Source organism: Tauraco erythrolophus, chromosome 10 (genome assembly GCF_009769465.1).
Source record: "Tauraco erythrolophus isolate bTauEry1 chromosome 10, bTauEry1.pri, whole genome shotgun sequence".
Lineage (NCBI taxonomy): Eukaryota > Metazoa > Chordata > Aves > Musophagiformes > Musophagidae > Tauraco > Tauraco erythrolophus.
The window spans coordinates 22,389,522-22,412,481 of record NC_141474.1 but is presented as its reverse complement, the minus strand read 5'-3'; the positions used below and the strand labels follow the sequence as shown (position 1 = coordinate 22,412,481).

Here is a 22,960-nt window from a genome sequence, read left to right as displayed (position 1 = left end):
CCTCCTTTTAGCTCTAAAGGCTACTCATAATTGGGCCACAATTCACCTAGCTGATTTAATTTCCCAAACTTTGTTCAGCTAGCTGTTCCTGTGCTTCCCTGCTCAGTCCTCCTTACACATAATCAGTCTGCTATTTCTCAACTGTTTCTGTTCATTCCTTACGACGTGTGAGCAGCTGCAATCATCTCTTTCCCAGATCTCTTCCTAGCGTGAGCTTCCTGATTCCACAGTTACCCAGGCAGACTCTAATTACTTTCTCCCTCTTTTTTCTTTCTTCTCTACCCATCAATTTTAAATCTCTGATAAAAAGGGGGAAACACAATGAAGCTGTTACAGTTCCTTACATGGGTCAGGAAGATTTGTACAGCAGTTTATGCATTTAGGACCCCACAACACTACTCAAGCAGGACTAGTTAATGCATGCTGTATTATTTGTGTGTTTATCACGTACTCCACAACAGCAAACACATGACTAACTAATTTAAAGGCGTATTTTTTGAGTGTTCCCTTTGCATCTTTTTGTTAGCCATTCTCATGCTTAGTTTTAGTCAACAGCATCTCCATATTTTTGAAAAAACCTTTTAAAAAGTACACGTTTATCTTCTTTTTGTGTAAAGAAAAGTGATCTTTTTCCTTACACATCAGGACTTGATTTGATAACCACTTGCTTTCATTTTGAACACTTTAGAAAAGTGGTGTATGGAATAAGTCGAAACAGCCTTCCAAAGATGGGAAGTTGCTCCACCCACCCCCTGCCGTGCATGTTCTTGTGGTATATTCTTCACAAATTATAGTTTACAAATTCTTTTTCTTGCTAAAAAGGATGTATATACACTTAGCTTCTATGTGTTTATATACATTGTGAGTATAAAAGTTCCAGAGGCAGGAAAAATCATACCAGACAGATGGCAAGTAGTGAGGGCGGGATAAGTGTTTATTTTTCTGGCTGGAGTGTCGCAGTGTGAGCTTATATAAACTGATGATCAAGAACATATTTTGGCCCATAGGGCTAATTCCCGTTTTAGAACTTCTACTAAAACAATTTATTCTTCCATTAAAGTCTGTTTTTAAGAGAGGCTTGTCTGAAACGTTCTTGGGCACAATGAGGGAAGGAGAGCCAGAATGAGGTGGGGGAGATACGAATAGTGCTAGTTTAAAATTTGAAAAGACTTCAAAGGTAATCAGCTCTCTTAGCTTGGTAGCTTAGTCTTGAAAGTGCAGAAACAACATTTGAGCTGTTCTGATTGTTTTTGAGTACAATATCAAAATGGAATATTGACACAATTGTATGAAATCAGCAAATGCAGCTCTCTACACTGTAGTTCCTTTATTAGTTCAATAGTTCAGTTGGGACTAAAATAGATAAACTTCTGTCTGCAATTTATTTTGAAGAGCTTATAATGAAAACATTGTGTCTGTATGCACACATGCAAAAGCTAACAACTGTTCTAACTGATGGTCTAATATGTTTAAATCCTGCTGCCATTTAAGTCAAAGGCTGGGACCCATAAACCTGGCATAAACGCTTGTAGGGTATCTACATAACACAGTCTTCAACAATTGCTGCTTACCGAGCCTGTTACTTTGCACTAGTCGTACTCCATCGCTACAGAAATACATGTCTGTTTACCATGCATATAGTTATGTGGAAGATTTTTTTTTAATTATTTACCCTATAGCTGGGAGGCTCAAGTAGGTTGTGTAAGCATTTCGTTCCTAAGGGCTTTTTATGTCTTAGATTTTTCTCAAACTTTTGTTTCAGCTTGAAATGTTTCAAAGTTGAGCCTATATGTGGGAGTAAATCTATTTTTGTGAAAAGCTATAGCAAAAGGTTCTTTGAAAAATAACAACAGAGGGAGTAAAATTTATTATTTATGTGTCATTTTTCTCTCATGCATGTATTTATGCAGTTAATTACTAAAACTGTTACAAAAAATTAACTGGGTTTGAGATGTGTTTTATTTCCCTTTTGATGGCTCAAGCTAAACTTTTTTTTTAATAAATTACTGTCAGTTCTCTAATTTTTTGAGATATCTGATCTGTGCACTGTGTCTCACCTTACCTAATAATCCTGTTTGTAGCAAAGTGCTGTAGTGTAGCTGATTCAAGAGCACATGTCGATCACACCAGGCTTTTTCTCTACTGCTATTTAAAGCTGCCCTTGTTCTACATGCAGATATGCTGCGAGTATTTAAAGGTAAACATGTACATAATTTAGGCTATCTGGAAATATGTATATTCTTTATTATTCAAACTTTGCTTTATTTTACTTTACTCTAATTTACCACAGATAACTAATATGTTGACTAGATAACAGCTGTTAGGTTGACACTGCTTAGCAGCTACTCAATCTTCCAGGGTAAGGTTGTACTAATCATTAGTTACATTATAATTCAGGTACTAATACTAAATATTACTAATGTATTTAGCAACCTTATAATGTTATTAATTTATTTTTTAATTTAAGTTTAGTAACTGATGTTATTTAGTAAACTAAAAGTCCAGAGGAAGAACTCAAAGAAGGATTCTTATCTCTTCTATCCTGCTCTAGGGGGCAAGTGGAATGCAAGCAGGCCCAAATCAGTAGGGCACTTAAGATATTCTATAAGTCTTCTTGTTTAAAGTTAAGCATGTGTCTTGCTAATTTAGGTTCTTAAACTGTATTCTGTGTGCAGCTGAGTTTGCAGAAGCCAGTCACATTCCTGAGCAGCTTCACTGGAGTCTGCAGAATTCTGTAAGACAGTTCTGCCCTGAAATTCAAGTGAAGACTAGGATTGTTATGCTGTCTCTGCAGTTTGCCTGTGTCAAATATGCTAGAGTCTCTATTCTTAATACAGAGTCCAAATGTTAGTCGAAATCAAAGATATATATATTTGCATCTTTCGATGTTTGTTTCACTGAGGATCACCAGTTATATAGTTGGTTCTGTCTTTCTATTAATTCCAGGGATAGAAAGGTCTCAATCTTTCTTTTCTGATACTATTTTCATACATGTAAGAGGAATTACCAACTGCTAGACAGTATATTTTTGTTTTAATGAAAGAACAAATGAATATGTGGGCTCCTTTATGTGTGTCTATCTGACTTGCTTTGAAATGTCAACATCCCTGAAGCATAATATACTAGCTAAAGAAAAAACTTTCCCACAGTCTTATGTTTAAAATCATATACTGAAGAGAACATGCTGGATGGTCCTGTACCCTTATGCAAAAACAGTCTGTATGCTAGCATACTAAACTATTTACTCTTTCCTTTTTTTATTTAACAAATTAGGAAACTTTTTAAAGAAACAAGCTGCAGGAGCTGAGCAACAGTTGCTGGTTATTCTTGTCCATTTTCATCACTGAGTATGGTACTGTCTGCTCTTTTGTCAAGAGGTGCGTGGTGGGAAAGCCAAGAAGGTGGCAGTGAACTGTCTTGGAAAGAAGCAAGAGATACTGCTAGTAATGCATTTGTGTAAACATCTTGTTTTAAGTATTCACTGATTTAAATAGGTTTACAGAAGTGTAGTAGAACTGAGGCCAAAGCAGGAAGTTCACTTACTTTTGAGACTTCTCTCGAGTCTGGTGAGGGCTTTTCTACTTAACCTGCTTATGGAGGCCTCTGGTGTACAAAAGGTATTAAAGGAGCTAATGTGTAAGCCTCGAAGGTAATCTTGTACTTCCTTCTCCTGTAAACATGACTTTGCATTTTGAATCTGCCCTGCATCACAGTGAGTTAACATACTATCACACTGAGTGTGGCTGAACAGACTGTTCCATTGTCGCTAGAAAGTGTCTGTGCAAAAATAGTGGTAGGTTGCACTTGGTTTTAGGATGTGAAGAACTAAGAAAAGGCAGTGACGTTTGCATCTGATGACTGAGGTATCTGGCAGTCTTCAGAGTGCTGTGCTATAAATCCCAGTGGACAGCTTACATTTTAAAATAAGCAGCGCTGGAATTCAAACTAGACTTTGCTGTGGACAAAATAGATGTGATACTTTCTGAACTACAGGAGAATGGAGTACCCCTATGAAGAGGAACCAGTGACAACTTTGTCTTGCACATCCGTTTAGATAGAGGCTATCTAGATTAGACAGCAAACGATTGCCAGATCTTATCTCTCAAATCCAATACAAGTACTGAAACTGTTATCTAAACTATTAGACTTTAAAACAGGAGTGGGGTGAGAAATCAAGTTCTTCTGTAAAGGATTGGGATTTAAACCTTAAAATCAGGGACGATCCACTGATTTTTAGCTTCAAGGTAAAGAAAAGAAGTTGCAGAAAATTGTAACCCTGTGTAAATGTAGAACTGCTTATAATGCAGTTACAAATAATCAAAGTTTATGTTTTCAAAGAAACGAAAAGCTGTATGATATGGAGAGACCTAACAGTGACCCATAGTTTACACAGGATATACATCTTAAAGCTGTTTCAGGATCATATGTCCATGTCAAGCAGAGAGTCAGTGCAGAAAACCAGAGAAGTGAACATATGCATACATTTATTTTGTGTTTTCTAAGCTGATTTCTCAGCTGTCAGCACATATGATGTGGTAGTTCAGGTTATAAAACACACGTTAGATGCTGCTTTATTTTCTTAAAATTCAGATTTCAGCAATCTAGCATCATGTGTGTTTACTTTGTCTCTTCTTTGAGATTTGAATTGAAGACTTTCTCATGTGAAGTCTTTCTAGTTTGAGATTTTGGTTTTAGCATAAAACATGCCACAATGACTCAGGGACACCTTTCACAGGTCACATTCTCTATAACAAAATGATATTTCTAGTCTATTTATTTATTTATTAGAAATGCAACTATCAGAAAACATCAATAGAGTTATTAAATTTATGGAAGAGTTATTTAGCAGATTTAAATCTTGAAAGAATCATTTGAATTATCAACATTCCAGAATATCAAAGCTATATAATATTTCCTAATGTTCTCAAGTTCTTTAATGTACCTATGTCTATGGATTACGGGAAATAAATTATACTTAAATTCCTTCCTTAGGTATATTTGATTTTTACTTGGAGAGACTAAAATGATTACTTATGCACAGACATTTTGTGCTGTCTTTGCCTTTGCTAGATGAGAGCATCCAAGGTGCTAGATTTTACTGTTTTAGAACATAAGAGCAATAGCCACATTGTTTTGGTTTATACATCATTAACTGTGGTGCTCAGTAGATAATATAACTTAATGGACAAAGTCATTATCTTGAAGGTCTGAAAATAACCAAATTATTACAAACATCCCAGAAATTGCTATTATTAATTTCCAAAGCATGTGGAAAATCTCTTGAAGATTATAAGGTCATTTTAGGCAAGTTGCATCTTTTTCCACATGACAAATATCGCAAATCAGTACATCTCAGTTTTCAAGTGGGTTTTATTGCTTGTATATGTAAACTTAATGGATTGTACTATTCAATTTTTATATGCATTCTCTATTTATTTATGTTTAAGCATGAAGAATCTATTACTGTCATCTATACACCTGCTTTTAATTCAGCATTAAATCAGCTGGACTCCTTTTGTCTTAAGAATAACATCAAAGTAATAAATACAGAACACAGTATGAATGAAGAGCATCTTGTGTTTTGCATAATGATAATTAGGTGAGCATCCAGTGTCCTGGAAAATGGGCCTTTTTATACCTGTGTGAGAGTATGATAGTGAAAGGCTTTTATGTGGACCTTGAAGATTATAGCTGTACTTGGAAACAGCTATGAAAGCTCTGTTGAGTCAACTTTTACTGAAGAATTAAGATTTGGCCTTCTGTTTGCACAAAAGCCAAAGGTTATTCTCTACATGAAAACTACTAAAGCGTTTGTTAAGAATGTAGTTTGAAGGCTCAGCAGTTAGCTCAGACCAAAGCTTACCTTGAAAAGGTCTGTGAGTACTAGGAGGAAGGTAAAATTGGAAATACTAAGTACTCGGTGCTGTCCGTTTTCCACAGTTACTCCTTTCCATTAGAACACTGCTTTGGTTGCTGAGCTCCTAGTGAAATAGTGGTGAGCAAAAGCTGTCTGTTCCCAACAGGAGCTCACTGGAGGTGTGCACACATACCAACAGCCAGGCTAGATGATTATTCAGCACTGGAGTATCTTTTTGTGGGTTTGGTGGGGGTGGGAGGAGTGGTATTTTTTTTTTTTTTTTAAAGGAATCTCACTTCAGTTTGCGTCACAGCAGTCTCAACAAAGAGCCATGAGACATGTTTAACTCGTGATAACATGCTGATGTACTGGTAGAGTACAACATTTGGTTGGATTATTTTTGACCTGAAATACATTTTTATGCTGAAGGCAATAACAACTTTGTTTATATACAGTGAGGTGAGATGCCTCCAGCCATAGGCACTTTCTTGAACCCAGATATTTGTGCTACTGGTGAATATAAACACATAATTTAATGATGACTGTTAAATCCAGAATGGTCTGTGTGGGCACCCTGCTCCGTTCTTGGCTTGCCTTTTTCAACCTGTTGCTATGTGACACAGTCATCAGAAGGTGCCGTCTGACAGTTAGGATTGTTTTATTTTTATAAATATGACATAAAGTAAAATTCACTGCTTTCTAGGTGCATCCTGGAAGACTTCATGTAACACATTAGTAGCTACTTGGTAAGACTGATGATTTTTTTTAATGAATATTCAGTCAACACTCTCAGAGTTATGACTATTTATAAACGTAAATAAAGCTGCTTTTGGATGCTTCAGCAGCAGTGGTGACAAACCACTGTGCCACTTGTGATTAGCAAGAAGACTGTGACACATTCTCTTAAAACTGAATTAATAGTAATTCACGCTTCTGTTCTCTCTGAACTTGATTATTGTAATTCCTTTGTCCAGGCATGAAGCTACACATCTAAGGGCTCTGACTAGCACACAACACAGTCAGTCACTGTGTGGTAGCCTGGCAGAATACTGGGACCCTGTGCTCTTGGGGTACCCTGACTTTTCATAAGTGGATTCCTGCAGGATTTTCTCCTCTTCAGAGTCTATCAAGTCTCTCCTTTCTCATCCTGCATTCCTGCTCGTAGTGTGTTACTGCACTGATGTTCCACTGAAGTGGGAGGGCTGGGGAGAATAGGAAACTGTGGCTTTAATGGTGGCACTCAGAACTAAATTCCTTAACTCCCAGTGAGTTCTTGGCCAGTGGGTAAGTGCTTTCCTTTTTTAACTGCTGCACGTAAGTGCTGAACTCACTTGTGAACTCATGCCATGTTTCATTCAGAGTTGGAGGGAAGACAACTTATAAACATTTTTCAGAGTTTTAAAACATTGTCTGACTGTGAATACTTCCCAATTGAATGCTAAAAAGTTAATTTGTGTGCAGTTATATCTCTAAGGTCAGATTTTGCTCTGAGAATTTAGAGGGTTGGTTTTGTGGTTTATCTTATGACACGAACCTACCAGAGCAAAGAAAAATAAATATTCTAGGTTACTACTATCTGAATAGATGTGAAAGTAGTTTTGTTCTGATTTGTTGGAGTTTTTTTAGTCTATTTAGTTTCAAATAGATAGTAGTTTGCAAAATCTTATAAATCTAGGATTAATTTCACAAACTTTAGCAATACTTCACATTCTTAACGTTTTTTTAATACCCTCAATCTAACTTTAGAACCGTGTATGCATTTTAAGGCACCACAACCAAGAGTCTTGATGGCAATTACTTTTGTCAGTATCATGTACTTCAACCTCTTTACAAATATAAATGAACCCAAAATAACTCCCTGGCTTGTCAAATAAGAAAAGTACATTTGAAGCTCACATACTCACTTGTATTCCTTTCCTGAAAGTATTACACTACATAAGAACTAGGGATGACTGTATGAGCCATTGCAGCCGCTGGTGGGTGGGTTTCTCCTGCAGCTGTTCATTCCAGGAGTCTCATTATGCTGCGCGCTCTCTCTCTCTTTTTTTTTTTTCCCCCCCATGTTCTTGTGTCTAAGAATGTTCGCCTGGTACTTGCATGGTATGTACTCCAGCTGTAACTTAATTTTTACCCTAATGTTTTCATAATAGTGTGCTCTCTGCACAGCATGGGTATTGATAAGCACCTGCTTGGCTAAGGGTATTTTAGGGTATTAGGGTGGTGGTGGCCAGAAAGTCAGAAATAGCTGACAAGGCTGGTTTGTTTTCTTTGGGGAGGATGTGCTTTGTATGCACATATCGCTTGCCAAAGGTATTATTTCACTGAGCACTACCAGCCTTTTTTAAAAAAAAAAAATTGGTCATAACTTGTAAATTTTGTGCCTTTTTTTGTAGTAGTGAGAATTTCCTTTGAGTGAAAACACAGATATTCCACATTCAACTAACATGTTCAAAACATACTGGCTCGGTGACAGTTTTAGGCCCGGATTAGAAAACTTGGAATTATGACTTCTTCAGCAAATATAGATGTATTCACAATGTTGTTATCTTTAGAGCTTCATGTAATCTGTAGCAGGCTGGATGCAGACTTTACAGAGGAACCTCTGGTTCTGTGATATTCTGGGCTGGAAACTCTGTGGTTCCTTCATTTATACCAATTACTTTTTCACATATGTACAGAATAAATTTTAGTTAACTAGCATTATTCTCATTTATGTGTAATCCATCTCATAGCCTGGTGTTAAATACGTCAGTGTCAGTTTGGGCCTATGTTGTTGCCATTGAGCTGCAAACTCACGTGTAACAGCGACAGCACAGTAATTATCAGACAATATCCAAAGGCTCTGAGGCTTCAGTCTGTGGTATAGTTGGGACTTCCCTGTGAGAGTGGTGGAGACATTCTTAGATTGTGAATAAGTTGATAGATGAGACTACTTGACAGCTGCATTTTGTGTACATAAGAGTTGGGTCCTTGTCTTAACATCTTCATTAAAGCCATCAGTAAGATCTTTATCTGTATGGCCCGAGTATTACTCTTGTGGGAGTTTGTAATTTGCATTGCTACTTAAGAATATAGCTGTTTATTTCTAATCAAGTAAGTGTTGCATGTTGCCTACAGACTGCGAGGATCAGGAAAATAATATTTCATTGGATTGCACTGGAACTAGATGCTAGAGGGCTTTTCTAACTGTGGGGTGTAGAAACTTTTGTTTTAATTGTAAATTTATAATGGAAAACAACTTAGCCAAAAGAAGAGGTTCAGTGGAAAAATCTGCAACCAGGTTATACATCCCTGTACTACTCTACGTTTAACAGTATCATTGCAGTTTCAGCAACTGCTTATGTGAAAAAGTGATATTAGAAAAGCATTTCATGTAATATTAGAGGGGAATTCATGCAAATTATGAGCTAGACATAAGGAAACATCACGTTACTCATCTGCTCTTACCAGACCTCAAGCAAATGCTTTACAAACCAGAGTTTGGTTTTTTATTCTGTTCCAGCTCTTCTTCACATTCCAGTTTGTGATTGTTTCTCAACCAACTTGGATGCTGCTGTACTTTTCCTCTTGGTTTTAAGAGGTTGGAAACAGAACAACTATTAAGAATGATCTGAAAAAATTAGAGACTTTATGATGTTGTGATTACAAGTTGGAATCTGCCTAACTCAATCTAGTAAAATCTTTGTCCAAACTCTTAATATTTTTTTCCCTCAGAGAGTAGTCTCAAAGACAACTATTTATTGTTATGTACAATTTTTGAGCTGTCATTCCGAGTCCGTAACTAATAAAACCATAGCAACCACTGAAATAATAGTTAAGTTATGTGGATTTGTAGCATTTCAATTGATGAGTAAACCATTCTGGTATATTGGCATTTGGCCGCTTTGCTATGTAATAGTGTTTTTTATGAAGTATTGCCGTAGCAACAGATCTGGATGACATTGAGTAGCTGGTTGCTGCTGACTATTGGATGTCAAACAGACTTTTAGCAACACATGTGTAATGTCTGAACGTGAAGTAACCCAAAATAAATGTTTGTACTCTACTGAGAATGTAGTATGGGGCACATCAAGCCAAAGTCTGATTTACTGACTTATGAATTTAGTCTTCCTGTGCAAGTGTTTCTGTACAGTGATAACAAAACCTTGTATGCTAGTAATATGTGCAACAGTTGAAATCTGAGGATAAAATCAAGGAAAACTGCAAGAAACTATATTTCAGATGATTTTAAGCATAAAATATCAGTTATTTTAAAGGTGTTAAGAGTTCTAGTACTCTAGGAAATACTTCTGCGTGTGTGATTTCAATGGAAAAGCTTGTTGGGGAAAGAGGATACAGAGAAGATTAAAAACTTCACTTGTTCTCCTGAAGAACTAGGAAGTGAAAAACAGCATGAGAAGTAGAAAATGAAATGAATTAAAGGGAAGCTGAAACCTATTTTTTTTTTAGTGGCTTTTATTTAGAACAGTATTTCTTGTTTATTAAAACATTGAGCATTTGTTATACAACAAAGCAAAGTTAAAACCAGAGGATTTAGATCAATAGAGCAAAGTAATATCTTTAGAGAGATCTTCAGAAGCCTATCAAAGAAAAGGCAAAACCTCTGGGGACATATTTTTTCTTCTGTCTCTTTGTTGCAGGTGATGTTTGTAAGTCCACTTTAAAGACAGAAAAATACAGTTCCCTTTATATATAGATATATTAGCAGGTCATAGGAGAATGTAGATACAATGTTGAACGTTCCAAATGAAGTACTACATTAAAGTATATATGAAACACACTTTCAAGACTTAAATGAAATTTTCAGATAGTCTAATAATCAGTTTGGTTTTTTTTATTTTAAAGATAAAAATACAGACACTACTGTAAAGGATAATACGGATGATTTCTGCCTTCGAGATACATTAAGCATTGCATCGACGGACTCCTTTGTTTCCACAGCTGAGGTAAGACTTTTAAAGATTGCTTCTTTAAAGATTCATTGATCTATTTGAACAGCGAACAGAAGAATCTTAATTTTTTGCTAATTATTGTAAGCAAAGTGTATTTCTCTTATGGGGAAAAATAGAAGCTTTCTTTGATTAGTTGTAATCAGCTTCCTAGCAGTTGAAGTAATAAAGTTGGCATCTATTTGCTTATTATCTCATTTGTTTTTTTTTTCCTGCACTGGCAGAATGTTTCCCCAACTCCTTCTAGAAAGAAGTTACTTTTGAAAAATGTATCGTATTTTCATGAGTGAGGAAGCATGGTCAGTTGAGGCTATAGTAGTTCCTTTCACCATGAATTGCATTTTTTTTCTGTCGTGGTTTTAGGCTGATCCAGCAACTAAAACTCACACAGTCTCTCCTTCTCCAGTAAAGTAGAGAGGAGAGAAAAAAAAACAAAGGGACTGAGGGTTGAGACAAGAACAGAGGGAGCACCCACCAACCATGGTCCTGGGCAAAACAGGCAGAGCTTTTCTCAAAGCAAAACAGTTTATTAATGATTACTTAGAAGGACAAAGGGAAACAAAAACCGATTACTTGAGAGGACAGAGAGAAACAAAACCAGATCTTAAAACCGACACCTTCCCCCCCCCCCACCTTCCTTTTCCTCCCGGCTCTACCTCCTCCCCCCAGCAGCACAGGGGGCAGGGACTGGGGGAGTGCAGGTCAGTTCATTCCGTGCTGTTACTGCTGCTTCTTTCTTAAAGGAGAAGGAGTCCTTACACCCTTTTCCCCTGCTCCAGTGGATCCCCTACCCACGAGGAAAAATCCACAAACTTCTCCAGCGTGAGTCCAGCCCACTGGAAACAATCCTTCCCCACAGATTGCTCCGGTGTGGGCTTTACCACAGTCTCGGATACTTAGGGAGCTGTAGCCACTCGCTCCGGCGTGGGTCGTCACGCAGACTCCAGATGCCTCTCTGCCTTGTCGTGCGTCCCAACACGACCATCCTCAGGCTCAGGCATCTTCCCCCCACGAGCTGCGAGTGGGTCTCTGCTCCACCGAGGCCGTCCTGGTTGCAGGGGGGCCGCCTGCTATCTCACCATCAGCCGCAGGGGAAATTGGCTCCGGCACACCTCCTCCCGCTCCATCCTCACTGACCTGCTGTCGATGCGGCTGTTTCTCTCAGATCTCAGTCCTCTCCAGGTGAACTCAGCCCAGTGGGCACCCCGGGAGTGGGGTGCCCCCGAGTTCCCCAGCTGGCTCTGCCGCCGCCATTCTCCGTGGGTGGCGCCGGCCCGACGCAGGCAGCTGCCCGGCCGGGAGCCAGGGAGCGGGGGCAGTGCCCTCCTCCCTTCTCTGCTCGATCCTGGGCGAAGCACCTTTTCCGGTCCCTTTGTCCTGACTTAAATAGGGCAATTCGCAGAGGTGCCCTATTGGCTCAACCCCGAGGGGGATGGCAGTCTGATCTGGTGGCCGGAACTAAGCCTAAACCGGTTCCAAAACCGGGGAGGTCGCAGGGAGCAAAACCCCTCTCCTGCCACCAGAACCACCCCCCCCCACACGTCAAACCATGACATTTTCTCATCTTTTTTTTTTTTTTTTTTTTTTTTTTTTAGCCTGTTCCCTTACCATAATGCAAAGACATATGAAGAAGGTTTTGTCTTTTTTGGAGTTGCGTTCTTTTGGAAAGGAAATTCTTAGAAATTCACAGCTACCTGTTATAGTATGTTCCATGCACAATATAATATACCTCATCTAATTTTCCCTAATCTTCTTGGTTAAGACCACAAAGGATACATATAGAAATAATCTTTGCATAACAGGGTGTTGTCTATTAGCTGAAATCTGCTACAGCTCCCTTGAAATATTCGATGGAACTTTATATACAACAACACGCTTATTGGAATGAGGAATATCTCCTCTTATAGTCTCTCAGGAGCTGAAGCGCTCTTGAATAGCACACTTCTCCAAATTACAGGAAAGGCCATTGGTCTCAATAGATACATTCACTGCTGGATGTTGCTATGAGGTGTGCGCTGCAACTGAGCTTCTAAACTCAGTTGTAAAAAGAGAGAATTGCATACAAGTTCTTTGCAATTATCTTTGTCTATTGTATGGTTTGTTTTTCCATGACACAATTACCTTGATTTAGTAATTCACATTAAACTGTGATTATCTTGATTTAGTAACTCTCATTAAGCTGTGATGGTATGCCTAGCATTCATTCCTAACTAAGATTGTGTCTGTAGAAACTGGCTACTCTTTTCTGTAATTTGGACAAGACCACAATTCAAGTTTACTTCAACTCTATCAGCTCTTGAGAGAAGCTGTAAACCTTTATAGTTTGTAAACTTTGTATCATCTTTTGTGTTTGTGGGTTTTTTTTTTCCATGAACTTTCCTAGTGTTTTTGCGAGTGTGTGGAGATGGGAACAGTCCATTATGCTCATTTGTGTTGCTTGGCTTATAAAAAAAACAAAAAACCCCAGGAGGTATCACCTCAGTGGAATAACCATCCTATCCTGAAGCTAAATTGTCTCAGTGTTTGCTAAAGAAATGTTGGAGTCAAAATTGGCAACAAAATTGTCTTTAGATATCCTGAAAATATTCTCCACATTTTGATACCTCAAAGCTACTTCTGTCAATGTTTTCTTACAGAAGAAAGCTATGAACATTTTCTCTTCCTTTCCAGCTGTTTTAGCCTTTGCCAATAGAACAAGCTCTCTGATCTCCTTTCTCATATTTTGTTGAAGAAACTATTAAAACTGTCAGCTGATAGGAGTCCTGAATATTAATTAAGTTTGAAGTTTGGTGTTCAAATTTGTTTAATTGAAGTTTGGTGTTCAAACCAGAACACCATCAAAATTCTAGATTAAATATGAGCCACTAGGCTTAAACTACAGGGCCAGTTAGCTCTCTGGCAGTAGCTACTGGGGCATTATTGTGTGGTGCTGGTAAAATAAAGCTATGAATTGGTCTTCTCTGATGATTATAGTGTTACCTCGAGGTAAGTTTTGTCCATCCTGTGGGGGAATAATCCTTTAAATTAGTACTGCAAATAACTATGGCAATGAGAAGGAGTAATAACTACTTCTCAGTGTGTTTCAGCTATTAGTAGAGAACAGTGATCACTTTGATGTAACTGGATTAGAACTGACATAACAGATTTTTTTATTCTAGACATGATGATGTCAGGTACCTTCTTCTTGCTTATCTACTACTTTAATTTTGTTTTTCTTGCATTTGTAAAAAAAGTGGAATTTTTCAGGCTAAGAGATTTGAGGCTTTTCCATCTTTGGATTTGTCTCAGCTAATGGGCAAATAGGCAGTTTTTCTTTCATCTTATGCTCCCTGGTTGCAGTTACAATTTTAGTAACTGTCCTAAACAATGTGTGCTGACAGAAACATTTAGCAAAGTTTTTAAATCTGAAATTCATATAAGTGATTATGCTGCTGTGTGATTTTTACCCTACTGGAATCATTATTCACTTCACCTTCAGGGGTATTACAAAGTAGCAGCATTTTTTGTGGTCACATCGTGCTACAAGCTGTATGTTGACAGTTACTCATATTCCTTCTATGTTGCCTCCTGTACCAAGGAGCAGGACTAAGTATTTTGTGTGATTGGTTTAAAGACTGGAAGCTATTTCCATATTTCAGTGCTGACACACAGTCAAGTCAAGTTTAGTTCACTGCCCTCAGGAGAGATAATAGCAAAGATACAGGGAATCCTAAAACAAGACATAGATAGATGTTTTGATGGAAATTGATAGGGAAACTGCTTAGGAGGCAACAAGAATTTCGTGGTGCGTTATATTAGGACAAAACATAGGAAGACGGCTTTCAAGAAAAGAACTATGCAAAACTGGGACAGTCGGCAGTTTAAATCACATGCCCTTTTGATGAGCTCGACACGATAGCAGCAGAGTATTCCAAAACTTCATCTCGTCTATGGCTGATAGTCAAGGGAATGCTAAGGATCGTGCACTTGATGACTTTTTGTACAGAATTGTGCCAGTCTGGACATGCACAATAGGTGCCCGAGTCCTTATAAAGATGATTTAGACAGACAGTTGCCATCCCAAAGCCCAGGCAGACTTCCATTCCTAAGCACACATAGGCTCTCAGAAGCGCTGCAGAAGGGATGATAAGCACAACCATTTGCCCTAATTAAATTCCTGATAATATATACTTTGATAAATAAGGGTATTAATGTGAATTACTAAATCAATGTAATTGTGTCATGGAAAAACATGCCCTCCTATATTCTGACTGCCTTCAGAAGTGTGACCATAATCACTAATCTGGTACTCTCAGGCCTTATTTTCTCATTCTGGTCGCTTGCTCCATATTGATGTCATCTGTCCAATTTGACATGGATTATTGTCTTAACTCAAAAACAAATGTAGTACAGCAGTCCTACAGTCTAGCATGCCCTGGGTAGCAAATTGTAAGGAGGTCTCTCTTCTAACAACTTTAATGAGTTATTGAGGTGTCTCATATTTATAGACTTAAAACGTGTGAAGAAAGAGAGGAAAGAAATAATCCCTGAAGTCTTTCATTCTGCTAACAGTAATATTGCTTCTTTAAAGAACCAGTACCTGAAGTGCCACTAACCACTGCCTGCTACTTTGGGCAAACTCAAAAGATTTCATGGTGTCCAATGAAGCACAATATCCAGTAATAAAGCTCGTCTGTTCATATCATCATCAGAAGCTTTCCATCTCCCAATAAATGGTGGTGGTGGTGTCCACTTTGAGAAACACTTCCCATTCCTATGTCCCTTCTAACAAATTCCTCAAACTTCACGCTTCATTCGTGTTGTGTTGTTTCGTTTTTTTTCCCCATTATTTGGATTCTGAATCCGAATAGATGTAGCCCCAGTTAAAAGGATTCCATTGTGGAGAAAAGTTTTCCATGTGGCAATGAAGAGTAGTCAACAGGAACCAGATTCCTTTGATTCCCTCCAAGGACAACTGTGGTTGCTTGCTGTATGGCTGTGAATAGGAAAACTTATGATAGCAAGTCATTAAATGGTGTTCTAAAAGCTTTAAAAACAATAATAAAATTTAAAAGTACGAAGTTGATTCTTGTCCTCTAACAGAAACCTTAGCTATGTATGGTATTTGCATAGTATATTAAATGTTTTCACTTCTAGGACAGGGAGGAGTTTCATCTAATAGCCAGCTTGTTCCTATACCCTGACTGCTCATACTATACAGTTTTTGATTCTTAGGAAATATATGTAACATTTGTAATAAATCCCATATATTAACAATAAACTAATTTTTGTATCATAAGCCTCAATGTGGGTATTACATGGGCAAAAGCCTGTGTACCAGACACAGCACATAGCCTAGAATTATTCTGCCCAACACATAGTAGTACCACTGATGCACACAACATAGTGAATTCACGTTCTTCATTATGCTTAAAATTAATAAAATTGTATCAATAATTCAGATAAAATCATGTTCTGTATGTGTGTTCTCATCAAAGAAAATGAATGAGATGTCTTGTAATATATACCAGTAAGTATAGAAGGAGTTCCTGAAAATACATGAACTTCCTTCCTATTTTCTTCCAGATATTAGAAAGAACGCACCACTTTATCATTTCAGTTTATTAAAATGCCATCTCAAATGTTTTAGTTAGTAATTGCCATCACATTGTCCAACTACCAAAACATGTTTCACACTCATCCTGCAGCTACTTATGTGGGGTTTTTAAAAAAAAAATCTTTAAAAGATAAAAACACCCAGAGAAAGAGATCATCATCAGCCTTTTTAGTATAGGATAAGCATAGTTTCTCAAAATGTAAGGAATGCTGTCTGTGGCAGTAAACTGACTTTTTTATTAGAGGGAGCAAGCAAGGATTCCTAAAAGGTCTAGCATTCTTTATTTTTGTTATATTTATGTAGGTGGTTATTTTAGTAGTCAACAAGGTCTTGATGCACAGCAGAGAATTTTTTCTATTTGTTAAGAAACAATTTGTGGGTGGCAAATAAGAGTACTGAGTCTGTTCATTAGCCCAGAGCAGTCAGGGAATCCTGGGCTTACAAACTGTTGCAAGTTCCAGAGGTTTGATCCTTTACCGCAATGGTTTCAGCATCTCTTTACTAGCAGCCTTAAAGCTGAACTGTCCAGAGAAAGCTGATTAGCATCTCAACAAAAACAATCCATGTTGTAATCTTCAGAGGCTGCTTTGCAGCACTGTGTGTAGAGACACAAGTTATCACTGCAATCTTTGGAGTTTTGAAGATGTACGTGTTATTTCAACATAATGAAGTTAGGTATCCACTGCAGGTCATCATAAATGTCCTGCGCAGTGGTCACCAACAACTATTATCGCTTTCTTAAGCCTTGAATGGATAGAAGTAAAGTATTACAAGATTAAATTCCTGGTATAGGGTGATTCATCTTTTCACCTCTTCTTTGTCTGCATTTTCATATTCTTTTTCATGTAACCCCACATGATGCTGAGGAAATAGCAGATGTTTAGAGGCTGGCACATCAGGTCTATCATCACAAGCCTCTGTGTTACGCACAGCTACCAGCACTTCTGGTAGCTGTGCACGGAGCATTTTTTCGACCTTAGTGGTATGTTAAGAGTTTCAAAATGGCAGTCCCTGTGCAAAGAAGTGTTCGTTACAGACTGGCAAGAAAGGACTCGAGGAGCTTTCAAGAGTTCAGCTTACCTGTGCTGACAATATGTGGGATGCTGGGGCTTTCTGCTAATTTCTGATAAATACTGAAACACTGTTGAGGAAAGTTAGGCGATGCGTAGGGGTACCTAGTGGGGTAAAAAGCAAGATGATGAATACATATCGTGAATGCATGCTGATTCATATAAGGCAATTGCATTCAACCATCTCATTTAAAACCAACCTTTCTCTCTTCTGTTTTCCTCAAAGGTAACAAGTCCTTGGAGACTTTTTTACAAGAGTTAATTTTCCTTTCGATGTCAACTTCTTAACTAGAAAATGTTGTATGCTCTGCATGTTATTAAACGTTGTGTATGATTTTTCCATTCTTCTGATAGCTGAACTCTGCTATGTTAGAAAGGTGGATGTGTGTTTGGAGCATCTTCAACTAATTTTATTTTATACTAGTATATTTATATAGGCAAGCTTTCACCTTATTTCATCTCAAAAAGAGTGGCCATTACTGAATGTTTGCAAGACTGTTTAAAATATAATACTGTATGTTACATATATGTATTGTTCATATGTACGTATAAAATGTTTTTATATAAATATATTTTTTAAATACTAGAAAGCATCAAAAGAAAATCCATGAAGACTCCAGGAGCATTATGGTGCAGCTTCGGAGCTTGTCTGGAAATCACATTTTTCTAGTTAAACTTAGAGGTCGTTTTAGTTCCTGGTTTTTGGTTTGTCTTGTTTTTTCTCCTCACCTCCGTTTGCATGCTAAGAGAAGTCAGTGATAGAGGAATTTGCACCCCCTTTACAAATGTTATTGGTTAGGACTAACTTCCATCTGTAATCAAAACCATCTTCCCAACAGAAGAATAGTTATACCCTTTTCTCCTGCTTAGTAGCCGGTTGATTTAACTGCTTTCTTCGTTTGAGCTCAATAGTACACATTACAACAGTAACACAGCTATTTTATTTCATCTGCTAGCATGAGAGGAAGTCGGGTTTTTTTTAAACAGAAAAAAAAAAGCTAAATATAATCAAGGGCCTCACCCAACTCCCAGGTATCAGATTCTATGCTAATCTGTACCCACAAAGGCTATGATCAAGCATCTTCATGTGCTAAAGATGTTATCGTCTCAGGCTTGTTGGCAGCAGATGGAGATTACCTGCATCTAACTGTAGAAATCACATGAGTCCTAATTCAGTCACAGTCAGTCAGTTTGCCTAAATGTCTGAAGAAGGTGATTTACCTGAAGTTCACTAGAGAAAACTAATATAATCCCTTTTACCACAGAAATGATAACCTCCAAGAGAGGGGCAGCTGTTTACAAAGTGCATATGTGTTCACAACCTATTTCTTCTCATGCTTTGCAAATGAAATAAAGTAAATGGAATGTTTTATGGCTTCAGTAGTAGCTGGATCAGGTAAGAAATAAATTAGTATACTTATTTGTGTTCTGTTTTGGTCTTTATTTTAGCAAATACATATGTATTGTTCCACAGTTAATGCTTTCTTAACCATAATGTGGAAAAGCAAATTCTGGAGTAAAGATTTTTCACTTGTTCTTATTTATACCTGTTCTGATTATTACGCTATGTATACATGTTATATATACACACGTGTGTGTGTCTGTATGTATATTGATTTCTTATATCTGAAAGAAATCAACATGTTCCTGTTTCTTCCAGTTGGTTAAATTATACTTTTCTATAGGTTTTCACATATATTTTCAATAAAAAGCCGTGCGGCTTCCTTTGTTTGATAAGAACATAAATTTTCAGGTGAGCTTTTTGAGTTAGCAAATCCAAAACACAATTTGGTGCTATGATTAGTATTGTTAAATTGGAATGAAATCTTTGGTCGTAACAACTGTCTTTTTTTGGGAAGTCAGCTTATTCTGCTCCGTTCTTCCAAGCAAAATAACTGATAAACAAATACATACTTTTAAAATGGAAATACTTTCAAGCTAGATGAATTCTGAAAGTGTACATTACTCATTGAAGTATAAGTTTTGTTGACCTTAAAACTTTTATTCCTTCACTTATTCCCTAGCTATTGTCTTGTCACTTGACTCTCAATTCAAGAACTCTGTAGAAATCTGTATAGGAATATAGTTGTTTTTTTTTTTTTTTTTTACCCAAACAAATAAATTTAAAATGGAATCTGACAATTTTATGAAAGGAACTGTATGTATTTGCGTACACTAAAAGGATACTGGTACCAGTGACTCAAAACAGCAGTGTAAGTTCCAGCAAATATATACCATGTAACAATATGTGCTGCTTGTGAGGACACCGACTCTGTACTGAAATCTCTGTAACTTTTTCATGTGCTTAAATGTTTACATGGACAAAAATAGGTATTGGCATGCGCTTCTTCCCTTTAGCAGGCAAGCGTACTTGGCCAAACCGTTGTTGCTGTAATTGGCTCAACTAAAGTCTGTGGAGAAGACACACTGGAGGCATACTTCTTAATGTCTTTATGAAGTCGCATGCCAGCACTTTACCTGTATGTCCTCAGTGCTAGGAAAAACTTTTCAGCATATATTTATTTGCAGATTTTAATGGAAGTTGAACATAAAGTTATATTTTAATCAGATTTTTTTTTAATCTTTCTGAGATATAGGGTAATTATTTTTATGTAGTTCAATTACTGTGAGAATTATTTTTTAAAGATGTTTCTAAGCTCTGTTTTATAGCCCAGAAACACAGGTTTGTTTCCCCCATGCAGGATAATAAAAAAAAAAAAAAAAAAAAAAAATAGAGTTCATTTTCTGGTCATTAACTAAAATGAAAGATGTGTAATCCTCTGGATTGTTTTTTTTTAATTTTATTTTGGATCATTAAATAGTATCATGTAATGTTTCTGGTGGAAATTGTAGCTAGCCATTGTTTTCTGGGTGATATACGATATCCTGTAAACAGGAGTTCCCTGTATTATTTATGTGCTTTGGTTTCTTAATCTGTTTTTGTTTTTTCTTGCTCTAAAAATGTCTATTAGTTCATGTTAATTTATTTGATAACCACAGAATTAAAACTACCAATAATGAAAACCTTTTTGGGAGCCTGTAGTAAAATGCTGGATGCTCATGCTTCATACAATATGCTTTGGTAACTAGCAGACATGTTTACCAGCAAAACAAAAACAGGAGTGGGAGGACGTTACTATTTCCAGCTTCCTAAAGATTTGCATGATGCAATCATTCTGTACTTTGTGTCCTGACAACTTTATTTCTTTTTTTTCAACAGCTTTTAGACTCATTAGATTTAGCTAGATAAATTAAGAATTCAACTAGGCAAATTAAAAACAAAACCAAACTGCCTTCCCTTTAATTAATTAAAGTTTTGAAACTTGAAACCTGAAACTGCAGCTTTCAGAATTTTAAGTTAAGTTACAAAGTAACAGTCTCATTGATAGTGTGGAGTTTCTCTTCTGTTTACCGGTTGAGTTGTTGGCCCTTTGTTTTAAGCATATGCAGAAAAGGATACATCTTTCACTAGAATATCAGGAAAACTGTTTTTAATTTGTTTATTTTTATAAAAATTATGTTAGCAAGCTCTTTAACTTCAAAAATATTTTTTTTCAGCTTACAGAGCACAGAGAGATTCGTAATACATATGGTCTAGGTTCCCTTTGCCATTGCCCATTGTATGAAGAAGCTATGCACTTAGCAGAAGAAGGCAAAATTTATTCACGAGTGTTAAGGTATTGATTTATGACTACTTAATTATTTCCAAGAAAAGCAAGAATTAAAGTTAAATATGCTATATAGAACTCATTTTTTAGAAGTTACTTGTACTAGATATCTTTTCTAAGAGTTAGACTCGGTTGAATTTTCTTGTGCGTCTTTTTCTAATGGTCTTTGAAAACTTTTCTATTTTATACAGGACCGAAATGTTTGAATGTCTAGGAGACAGTGACTTCCTTGCTAAGCTTCATTGTATTCGACAAGCTTTTCAGGTAAATAGTAGGGAGAGTGATTTGTCTATCTGTCTTGTTAAGCCTAAAGTACATGGCATTGAAACTATCAATGCACTACCTGTGCAAGCATTTTTATAACGTATTCTGTAATTAAATATTTTCTTGTTACTTTTACATTTCTGTAATTCTAAAATGGGACGTATTTGCAGAGGAGTCCCAGTTTTATGATTAGCTTTGGAACCTGTGCACCAAAGACTTATCAGGAACTTGTCTACTATACTAGTGGTTATAATTATATTAAATTTGATTGAAATGCTTAAGGTCACTTAGTATAACCTGTGAATGAATAGGTTTATATTTTCTGAATTTTTTTCTAGATAATTCTTTCAGAAACGGCAAACAGAGTATTTCTTGCTGAAAGTGGAAGAAAAATTTTGTCTGCTTTAATTGTAAGAGCACGAAAGGTAAAGCCTTTTTTAACTAATGTTTTATTGTTAATGTAATTTCTACCAGAATTTGATTTCCAGTGTAAATAAACCATCTCTTGTCTTAAGTTTGCTCAATACTCATTGCTTTTACTTTACAGAATCCAAAGAAATTTGAAGATGTCTTTGATGAAATGATATATTTTTTGGAACAAACAGATCACTGGGATAATACTGAAATGGAACTTGCTGCTAGAGGAGTGAGTCTGAATTTCTGAAAAGTGCTTTTACTCTTAATTATGCAAACCATAGCATCTAAAAATACTTTTTTTTTTTCAGTTCAGAATTGTGGGAAAGGCAACTCTTTTTGTTTACATTGCTAATTTAGAGAAATGGCATCTACCACAGGAGCTTAGTACCAGAAAGCACTTAAGATTTTTTTTAACTACTTCTTTACTGACAAAATGTATTTAATATTAATGAAAAACAATTATAAATCTGCATGTTAATACAGAGTTAGGATATGGTGCATACTGAATTCCACTGCTGAAAGAGAAACCAGGTTACTTAGATCATGTTCTGATTTAACATAGGTGAAAAACCTGAATTTTTATGATGTTGTTCTGGACTTCATATTAATGGATTCATTTGAAGATTTAGAAAATCCACCAATATCTATACAGAATGTAGTAAATAACCGCTGGCTAAATTCCTCTTTTAAAGAAACAGTAAGTATTTATGTTTAAGTTTCATAATCATTATTCTGTAGTATGTTACAATGAGTAGATGGTATGATCAGTGTAACATTGTTGTGAGAATTCTGCTATAAAACTTCTGCATATGCTGAAACTGTTCTTCCAGCGATCTGTGCTTTATATTCGTAAAGCACAATGTGGAAATAAGAATAAATGCAACAACTGCAGGATAAAGAGTGTGTATATTGTCTTTATAATAGCATTAATTTTGAAGCAAAGAAACTTCACGGTCCTTCACTTTAAAGTCTAATTCAGTTTCCAGTATAACTGAATATGTACCTGAGATATTCCTCAGAAAAAAATAAATGGATTGCGTTATCAGGTTTTTCATAATAGTGATTTAAAAGCTACAAGTCTGGGCCAAAAATATATAGAATAATTGAATTTATTGGAGAAAATACTTTTAAATGTGCTG

General features: G+C 36.6%; 1 protein-coding gene across 3 annotated transcripts in view; it reads left to right on the top strand.

Annotated features, from left to right (window-relative positions):
* Positions 1-22,960, top strand: part of MIGA1 (mitoguardin 1) — a 40,509-nt gene that overhangs the window by 13,146 nt on the left and 4,403 nt on the right. For 2 of the 3 annotated variants that reach the window (XM_086617102.1, XM_086617101.1), the window contains exons 7-12: positions 10,703-10,803; positions 21,031-21,149; positions 21,332-21,404; positions 21,743-21,829; positions 21,952-22,050; positions 22,384-22,518. In XM_086617102.1, the coding sequence (XP_086473228.1) occupies positions 10,703-10,803; positions 21,031-21,149; positions 21,332-21,404; positions 21,743-21,829; positions 21,952-22,050; positions 22,384-22,518 (614 nt within the window). The remainder of the gene's footprint in view (positions 1-10,702; positions 10,804-21,030; positions 21,150-21,331; positions 21,405-21,742; positions 21,830-21,951; positions 22,051-22,383; positions 22,519-22,960) is intronic. The other variant, XM_086617103.1, reaches the window with a different exon arrangement.